Source organism: Salminus brasiliensis, chromosome 2, assembly GCF_030463535.1.
Source record: "Salminus brasiliensis chromosome 2, fSalBra1.hap2, whole genome shotgun sequence".
In the NCBI taxonomy this organism is placed as follows: domain Eukaryota; kingdom Metazoa; phylum Chordata; class Actinopteri; order Characiformes; family Bryconidae; genus Salminus; species Salminus brasiliensis.
In genome coordinates, this window is record NC_132879.1 from 38026491 (window position 1) to 38036966 (window position 10476).

The following is a 10476-nucleotide window of genomic DNA, read 5'->3' on the forward strand; positions in this document are numbered from 1 at the left end:
CCTCTTTATAAATAGGGCTGAGTACTACTACTACTTTGCTTGCGAACTGGTCGTCTGTTGAGTTTTAGCTTTTGGAAGGGGGCAGGGGTCTGCTACCCGCAAAGATTTCAGTGTATTCTGTATTCAGTATAGAGAGAATTCTTTAGAGTTTGGCTTGAGTACTTCCTTATGATATCCAGGTAACTTTCCCATGTCAACGCAGTCTTTTTAGGCTTAAACTTTGCCTCCAGTCTGATTACATTAGTGTGAATTAGAGATAAGTGGGGAGCTAATAGGTTTAGCTAATGCCCTAAACTCTCCAGCATGGTATCCTGTAGATGTTTTTCTCTGAACTCCTCTTCCTTTTTCACTTTCCCTCTCCTTTACCAGATTTATGTCTAATGAATGTCACATGTCTGTACTTTTCCCTGCACGTTTGCCCCACGCCCTGCCATTCCAGATGCAATGAAAGAGAAAAGGAGAAGGGAAATGAGGGCGGGGGCGGGGGCGGGGGCGGTGACTGTGCGTGCTCGGGATCATTATAGTTACACCCATGCCCTCTCTGCAGGGATTTTTATTATTATTATTATTTTTATTATTATTACCGCTCTCATGAAATGAGGGGCATGTATGCCCAAGAGGCATGCTTCAGCCCTCCTGTAGAGTACCAGTCCTTAAACTGTATTTCGGAGTTGCTGACACTGCTGGAATGCAGGCATTTTAAAACCAGAACAGACCCACTTTGAAGAAAAAGTTGACTAAAGTTTTCATGTTTAAACATTGCAAATGCCTGTGCTTAATTTGCTGACAGTGCAAATCCGCCACCAAACGTCTCAGCTGACCGACTACATTAGGGGTGAGTGGGGAAATTGTGTAAATTAGAATTTTTAGTGAACTATTGCTTTAGCGTAATGTACCCCTTGTTTTATTGGGAAGGATGTTTTGGCTTCTTTTAGAGCCTTTTCATGATCATTTGAGAAGCTACTTGAACATGAACACAATCTCCAGTTTCTGGGTTTCCTTAAGGATAGCTTCGTGAGTTCGGTACATTTGGTCAAGTTTGAGAGCTGTTTTCGAGCCCGGGAGCAGTCCAGAGCACCCATCTCTGGTCCTCTAAAGTCAGCCCAGACTCATTTATATGGGATTAAATAAGTGTGAAAACAGTGCAGTTTTGTGTTTTGTTGCTAATTTAACAGAAGTATGCCTGCTTCCATTTACTGGATGCATGGACAGTTTACGTCTGTGTTGATCACTGCCCAACTTTTTCCACTCTAAGAAATGAAACCACACTGTTGTTGGTTTCAATAATTTTTTTCCTCATTGATGTTACATAAGAAATGCATGTAAAAGATTCAAATGTGTTGCTTTAATGAAGTCGACTGAGCTGTCAGATTTACTTTGACAGATGCTTGTTGGAGCAACACAAGTCTTAACATCCTGTGATTCGGCTCCTGGCAAAATCCATTTGTATTTTGATTTGCTTGTTTTACTTACTCTCTTCTTGTTGTCTTTTGCCCTAAACTACACTGAACTCTTGTGAATGCATTTTTTCTTATATCTCCAAAACTGCCTAGCCACATTGTTGTTGTTGTTGCTGTTGTTGGCTATGAGTTCTACAACTTAACCACATGTAGATTTAACCTAAACCTGTGTTGCCACTTCCACTTACATTAAAAGATCATAACCATATTAGGCTGAATTTAGGAGTAATGCATAAAACAAGTCTATTCAGTTTGTGTGATTTTCTTGAATTGTTTGAGCACATATCACTGTCTGGTGTTTTACCAGCTACTTTAGACAGAGTGAGAATGTTTACACTTGTTTACTTCTTTTTTTTTTTTTTTTTTTTTTTTTTTTTTTTTTACTGTGCAAATCATGCAGGTTTTGTTTTATTAATAAATGATATATGTCATTAATGTTCAATTAAGACGCTACCTCTATGACCCTGGGTTCAGGAGTTCAAATTTCAAGCCATGCTGCTTTGCCATTAGCGCAATTAGCCATGCTGTCTTGCCAGGGTGGATCCCTGGCACTCTTTCCCCTCATCACTCTTAAGCTGGTGCGGTGGAGGTGGGGACCTGCTGCCCGACAATGCCGCAGTTCGTATAAGAGACGGTGGCTTTGCATGTATAGAAGAAGACATCTGTTAAGTCCTTACCCTCCTAGTGTTGGTAGTACTGCTAGTGCTAGGCGAGAAAAATACGACAAATTTTCTAAATGAATGTTCACTTATGAGCTTATTGCATTGCGTGCTGTCAAGCTACGCGCTTTGCTTTCACAGTAATGTTGACACACTTTTGGTTGTAATGTAATGTGGCCTTGATGCTGCTAATGCTGGTTGGGGCTTGTTTGTTCTGTAAAAGAGGTTATATGTATATGAAGAACCATTTAACCAAGAACCAGAACCAATTAAACAATCAGTTCCGATATCCAGTATAGTTGCATCCTTGAAGTACCCCGTTTCAACGTTTGAACTTATGTACAACTGGTGTGCCCGGACTCTGAAGAACTTCTGTGTTTATTTGCTGGGTTTTCTAAGCATGTTTGTTAAATCAGGTTTAATAATGTCAGTGTTGAGAGCAAGAATAGCAGAGGAAGTAAGTTAGTTATACACAATTACCTAAAAGGTCATCAGGCTTTATCAGCTTTCCTGCTACTGCATGACATTTACGTTTCAGCTCCGTTCTATTCACAGGACCTGTGTGTTAGGAAATACTGTTGTTTGGGCTTTTGTACTTTTATTTGACTGTACGAGTCCCTAGCTGTGTGTTCCAAAACTTTTCTGATGTTATCTTCTCATGTTTTCTTGATGGAGAGCCTGTTTAACCTCTGTGTGTTGCGCAACGTCCGGTAACTGTGCGCCCAGTAACACGTCCTGGCTGAGAGAGAGTGAACTCCTGAAGCGTGGAGCCCTGGAATTGCCCTGGAATCTGTTGTCCAGAGATTTCTCTGAGCCGGCCTCTCTTTTCTTCTGTTGTTTTGGGAAGGAGGACTCTCTGTAATCATAAATGTGGGTGTGGAGCTGTGCGCTGATGAGGACTTTTAGCAAAGCGTCTTTTTGTGTGTGTGTGTGTGTGTGTGTGTGTGTGTGTGTGTGTGTGTGTGTGTGTGTGTGTGTGTGTGTGTCCTCTTCAAGTTCTTGGAGCTGCTTCCTTTTACTCTCTAGCCCGTCTGACTGTCCCCATGCAATCTTCCGAGCAAATTAGGGCATGGGATTCATACATGAAAGTCTATGCGGCTAGAGAACGCGTACCTACAGTCGAGTAGATCCTTCCTGTTTGATTGAGTAACAAGGGTGGGTTGTTTACAGGAAATGCGTGAGTGTACGGAATGCTCTCTAGGAAGACCCTTCCCTATATACTCAGCATTGTTTGGAGCTTTTCCACTTTGGTGTATATGCTTATGTCTCAGGGGAGGTTTGCTTTTAGTCTACCTGCCCTTTTAAAAAAGCTCATTGTTTGGATGATCAGCACCAGAATAGATGCTGCTGAAGTGTCGGATAAAGTGCTGTGAGTTTGCACCCACTGTAATTCCCAAGACAGGACAGAAGTTGGAGTCCAAGTCAGTCCTTTTAGTTTTCATATACATGCAAATTTTAAGACATCACTATAAAAAAAAGATCTATTGTATATCTTAATAGTGTGTGTGTGTGTGTGTGTGTGTGTGTCTGTCTGTGTGTGTGTGCAGCCTCTTATGTACCCAATGGTGAGAGAAAATAGCACATGACTTCAGGCTTATGTACAGTCATGCGTGCTTTAATGAGTATGTGAGGCTGGCCATGCTACGGAGAGCCGCAACAGCTGTACTAGGTGTTGAGTGAGCACTTTGCTCACAGAAGAGAGGGCTTTTCTTCACTGCAAAAGACATTGTGATACTGTAACACTACCTTTCAGCTCAAATCACTAAACAAATACCACTGAAATCTAAGCCACATACATCCCCTCCCCAAGGAGAAGCAGTTCTGTACTAGAATTCACAGCAAGAGTGTGAGAACTTTTGTCTGGCCTCTTACTCGTCGCTTTTTTTTTTATGTTCTGTAGGGCTGTGCTGACTTACCCTAAAGGAAAATCTCTTGAACTTTACCTTCTCAATAAGTCAGCCATGATTTAACTGGCAGTTTGAATGAAGATCATGCATATATTTAATTCTCCTACTCTCTCACAGTTCCTGTAACTTAAGACCCTGTTGTTCTTTTTCTGGAACAGAGTGAGCACGTATCATACATGAAAAGAAATATTGATTAACAGGTTTTTGGGGTTTTCTGAAATCAGCACCAGGTCAAAATGATATATTAAGAGATCAGCCATGTACATACAGCACTAATATTTGGTTAAATGTCCTTTGCTTTTGGTAGCCATCAACAAGCAGACTTTTAAGCATAGTCCACATATATTTGTCACTCCAAAAGCTTAATGTTAGTGTGCTGTATCAATTCCCCAACCACCTTTGAAATGTGTTTGGGGCCAATGTGTCCATATTTCATCTAGCTGATGGTTTAAAGTTATGCTGAAGTATTCTGAGGGAGTCCTCCTTTGTGCAGCGTATCCATTGTGTTGCACTGGCAGCCAAACAGCCTACCACCACTATGTTTAACAGTTAGCACAATCTTTACGATTTACTAGCTCGCCATACTGCCTTTATTCAGCCGAACACACCACTGGTCATTGTGGTCATGTGTTCAGTTGCAAAACTTAGTAGAGCTTTAAGATGTTGATTTTGGAGCAGGGTCTTCTTTTTTGGACGACAGCCTCTCGGTCCATGGTGATGTAAAGCTCACAGGTGTTCCAGCAGCTTCTAGTTGATGACAGGCCTGTGTCTTGGTGGATCTTGGGTTGTTTCCGGGTTTTTCTTGACCATCTGAAACAACTTGTTCTCAGCTGAGGGTGACTGCATTCTTCCAGTGCTTGGCAAAGTGGCTACACCTCCCAAAAGCTAATTGTTTGAACTGGTGTTCTTGGAATCTGCAGTTGTTTAGAAATGGCTCCAGAAGACATTCCTGACTTGTGTACATCTACGATTGGTCTTGTCATGTCTGCACCTTGAACTTTCCCATTGTACTGTGTTAGTCAATCCAGTAAGTGCTGCCAAACAAACCCTTTTAAGTAGGCACAGAGAAGCTATCAACTGTAGTCAATGATGATTAACACTTCTCCTGGGTTGAACAGGAGGCCTTGGTGAGTTAAAAGACATGGAACTTTTAGCACCAGTCATTGTTTTTATCTCAATGAAACATCTGATCCTTTGGGTTTCTTAAAATTACAAAATTAAAATACAAACTCAGATGAACAATACATGCCAAATCACACTGTTACAAAGCGGCAAGATGCAGAAGCAGTGTGTGGAAAAATAAGTACTCCCTTCCAACAACCAGGTGCTGCCTTATCAAATGCCCCTGATTAGTTGATCTTCAGCAAGTGTGACCAACTCCATAAAAGCAGAAGTTTGCTGGTCTCGAGCATTCGGGTATGTGTTAACACAATGCCAGGAGGAATAACCTCAGCAGTGATCTAAGACAAGCAACTGTAGCTGCTCATCAGTCTGGGAGGGGTTATAAGGCCATTTCCAAACAATCAGAAGTCCATAATTCTACAGTGAGAAAAATTATTGGAAAATATTCAAGACAGGTGCCAATCTTCCCAGGAGCTGAGGTCCCAGCAAATTCACCTTAAGGTCAGACAATCATTCAACATCTCCGACTTTACAAGCCGTAGTTAGCTATAAAATGTTTTGGTTAATGACCGTACCATCAGAAAAAAGACTGGTAACAAGTATACCTTGTTTGGAAGGTTGTTTTTTGGGGGATTTTTTATTTTTTTTTAAACAAGAACATGGAAGCATAGCTTAATTTTTCAAAGATGCATCTGAACAAACTACAAGACTTCTGGAACCAACGTGGAGATGGTTGGCCATACTGCACAGCGCCATGTTTGGCAAAAACCAAACAGCACAAACATCTTGTACCAACTGTCAAGTACGGTAGTAAAAGGGTGATGATTTGGGCTTGTTTTGCAGTCACAGGACCATGGGCACCACTTAGTCATTAAGTCAACTTTGATCTCAAACGTGAGTCAGGCGTGAAGCCATCTATCCAACAGATAAAGCTTGGCCGAAATTGGGTCATGCAAAAGGACAATGATCCCAAGCACTCCAGCAAATCTACACCAGAATGACTGAAAAAGAAAAGAATCAAGGTGTTGCAATGGCCCGATCAAAGTCCAGACCTCGACCCAACTGAAATGCTGTGACGAGACCTTAGGAAAGCTGTGCATAAACGAATGCCCACAGACTTGAACTGAAGCGACAACGTAAAGAAAAGCAGGCCAAAATTCCTCCAGAACAATGTGAGAGTCATAGTCCTACAGAAGAATATGCTATGCTAGAATATGCAGCTAAATATGGTTATACAAGCTACTACACATGCCGTGTCTATTTTAGCTTCATTTTTGTTAAATAAATAATGATGCTGTGGAATCTGTTGAGCGTTGTTCATCTGAGGTTGTATTTGCCTGACTTTTAGACCTGATTTGATCATTTTCTGATATGTAAAACCATATAATTTAGGCTGTACTTTGTTTTCACAGTGTTGATTTCAGAAATATGTGTGCACCAAATTATTGAAAGTCCAATATTGGCATGATATCCGTGTCCATAATGTGTGAGATCTGTTTCCACAGCCTACAAACAAGCCTAGAATCCTGCCTTTTGGAGCATTTAAGCATTTCTTGTGAACACTAGCTGCTGACAGCCCTGCTAATCTAATTTCCCTTTCCGATAGTGTGATTTGTCTCTCACTGCAGTTGTGCGAAATGGTCTTGGCAGTGCTTAGGTTTCTAAAAAGAGCCCCAAGACCCTAGCAACAGCGCATATAGGGTTAATAGGCCCTTATCCTAAGCTGGATACATTCCTCCCGAGTGACTCTCTAAGTGCAGCGTGTGTTTCTGCGCTGCCTTGGGCTCCTGAGCTTCCTGTTTCTGTCAGAATCGTTCAGCTCGTCTCTTGTGGAATGTTCTGACGGACCCGCTGTAGAGGAGCCCCCCAGAATTTGACTTAATTACTTACTACAATAGCGTGCAAAGCGGCTTGTGTGGGCCAGGCTGATTCCTGGAACCAGGTTACCTCATTTTTGGAAGCCGGATGTGCAGAGCAGTTGGATCATTCTCTGCTGCACCACCAGGAGTGGTCACCACTTTTCTCTTCTGAGAACCTTTGTGCACAGGTCATTTATTGAGTGGGCCATTTCTGCCAGTTTCTCTTTTCTAAATTACAGTTAAAACCATAGATGGAAAAATGGGATACTATAAGTAGGGATTGAAATTATTCCTAATAAACTCCCATCTTTGTGTTTGTATAAATAACACAGGCACACAGTTTAGATAAGATGAGCTGCTTATTAATATTGAAATAAAAGTACTTTAAGTAGCAGATTCTATAATGAGACATTCTGGACTGATTGATTTAGCTTAGTAGATTTTTTTCTGAAAATGACTTTTATTATAGTGTGTTTTTGATATCTTATAATCCAGTCTGACTCTCCTCCCTGGCCAATCAGCTCCCAGCTCCTTTAAAACACTGTAGTCCGTGTGTGTTTCACACTCTGGACTGATATCTGTGGTACTTGGTCCAGTGATGTGAAATAATTGGTTTATAGTGGGTGACTGTGCTGTGATTTGGCTTTCTATAGCGTGTGTGTGTGTGTGTGCGTGTGTGTGTGTGTGTGTGTGTGTGTGTGTGTGTGTGTGTGTGTGTGTGTGTGTATTATCATTAGCGGTTCTGAACACACTGTTCAGTGCTGGAATAAAAACGAAGGCGTGTGGTTCTCCCGCTGGAACGGAGCATGCAAAAACGTGTGCTTCAGCTCTTATGAGCTGTGTTCATGTTCCACTGCAGACTCTAAACTCTTTTATTTACCTTCTGAGAACATCCTTACTCCTGCCTTACTTTTGAAGGGGGCAGCAATGCTGGTTAATGACGTTTTGAGGCACTGGAAGAATGTAGGCTAAAAAGGGAGGTATATCAGTCCTGTCTCCAAAACGGGATTTTACTTTGCAGCTAATCTCACCTAAATGATGTGCCTATATGAAAACATAAAGATTTGATCTGTCCCTATTAGCCAGCACACCTATTATGACACACTTTGATTATATGGTTTAGGACATCCAAAGATTATTATTATGTTTTTTTTTTTTTGTTGTTGTTGTTGTTTGTTTTTTTGTTTTTTTAACTGAATGTCCCAGAACTTTTGCCAGATGCAGCTCATCCTATCCTGCAGTCGATTTGGTATAGATCCACACACCGGCTTGCGTCCTCAGGGCCCCACTTGTGAGCAGGGAATCAGTGAAGGTGCTTACGCCAGCTCTAAGAAGTCTGCCTTTGACTCCTTTGATCTCAGGGCGTACAGGTCCCACCCAAACGCACAACAAAACCTCTCATTTCTGCCCATCCTCATTAGGGAACGTAGACTGTTAGGCTGTAGATTTAAGGGAGGTTTCTTTGTTGAGTATTTAGCTCCCTTTAGTTCTTCTCCCAAGTTTAATCAGCTCATTTTTTATGTAGTACGTTCCTCTAATGAGCTTAGTCTCTGAGATACAGTGCAAAAGGTATTGCTATTATTTATTTTGTTTATTGACCTCTGACCATGGTGCTGCTTAACATGGTTTTCCATATTTTAGAGTAAAGTGTTTATTGTTTAGTGTACAGCCCTTTTGGCACATGCACTTTCACTTGGGTATTTAAATGGTAAGGAGTGGAGTCAGATCAAATTTGGCACATAACATTTAGTTCAGTTTCCAACAATGTATTTATACCATTATATGACATGAAATTTTGATTTATACATTCTCAGATGTTACTGCTACTATTATTCAGCATATCGCATTTTTGCATATTGCAGGATTGCATACTACATTGTGCAGCTCAATTATTTTCGATGCACTAACCATACACCCAAACCTGCCATCTTTCAACGAAGTTTAGCGTTTTGAATGGTATATGGGCCATTTTTTTGTTTTTAATATTTGTTTGTATACATATTTCACCACATTTAGGGCAAACATGTCCAGCAAAACTATAGTTCATTTTTTTAAATCTTTAATATAAAGATATAAATATTTATATTTATTTTATATTTTACTTATTTTATATATGAAATATATATATAAGTGTATATAAAAAAGGTTTTTTCTCTCCCAAAATGTGTCCCTTCCGAAACATTATAGTCCTTACGGCATTACAGTGTATAACTAAACATTTTCACTGGTTTTATACATTTTCTTATATATTTCAGGCTTTTTCACTGCCAAACCAATTGAAATGACCTTAATTAAATCATTTCAATGTTTCAGTAAAATTTCATTAAAATCTGGAAGTTGATCAATTAAATATACCATAACAATACTATGCATTTCTTTGTTTATTCAGTATACTTTATTTTTTGCTGTTTACTCATGTATAATATATTGAATCACAAGTGGTCACCATTACCTCATTATGGAGCCAGTAGAGCACAAATGATGGGCAGTATTTTCAGAATGGTCTTGATTTTTATCACAAATTAACATTTTATACTTAATGACTTTTTGACCTGCGAAGCAACAGATTCTTTTTAACAACGAAGTTGTATCTATTCTATTTCTATTTCTATAAAAGTCGATACTTTGCACATGACTGAGAGCGTGTCAGAAATGTAATTTTTAAAGGCACTAATTTTGTCTGAACTCGTACCCTTTATTCACTGCTCAGGAGTTTTAAAACATAGGTTCTTTGACTGCATTTAAATACTTGGCTGCTGGGCTTTGTGTTGGCCAGGTGTATCGGCAGGACTGCGAGACTTTTGGGATGGTGGTCAAGATGCTGGTGGCCAAGGAGCCTAGTCTGGAGAAGCACCTGCAGACCCCTCTGAAAGAGAACCTGAGTGAGATCCGGGAGCGCTGCCTCGAGGACCTGCGGCACTTCATCTCGGAACTGGACGAGGTAGTACGACAACCAGAACCCAGTGCTTGAGGTGGGGCGCTGCGTCTGACCGAGAACCTTCAGGAAGGTTGTCTGCAATGCAAGAATGTAAAAGTACTGACCCAAGATATACAGTCCGTCCACTTGGAGGACTGCTAAGACAGCATCAAACTAGGTCAGACTGGATTGGCTGTATCTGCAGTTTTCTGTATATAAACAAACAGTGTGTCCTAGGGGACAGGTGTTAGTCTGCTGATAATTTCATTAATAAGCAGTACTAGTTGAGTATTATTTCAGAAGACTGTGCAGGAAGTTTTCTGAAACCGTTATTAAAGCAGAGATCCTGGGGTGCTTCACACCATTTATGCAGGCAGCACCATCATGTCTAAATATATTGTACATGAATTTAAGATACTTTTGTGTCCTTTTTTGGCATTTTCATTTCACTTTTACTGTGAGTTCTGTTCTTTGTGTATTAAATAAAGATGGAAAATGCAAATGCACCTAAAGATTCTGCCTTCGTCTTTTTTTTTTCTTTTTTTTTCTTAA

The 10476-nt window shown here is 40.4% G+C and overlaps 1 protein-coding gene across 1 annotated transcript in view; it reads left to right on the top strand.

The window, feature by feature from the left end:
* Positions 1-10436, top strand: part of pphln1 (periphilin 1) — a 35797-nt gene extending 25361 nt beyond the window's left edge. Inside the window, exon 11 of the mRNA XM_072672601.1 lies at positions 9784-10436. Coding sequence (XP_072528702.1) covers positions 9784-9978 — 195 coding nt within the window. The 3' untranslated portion in view covers positions 9979-10436. The remainder of the gene's footprint in view (positions 1-9783) is intronic.
* Positions 10437-10476: the final 40 nt, after the last annotated feature.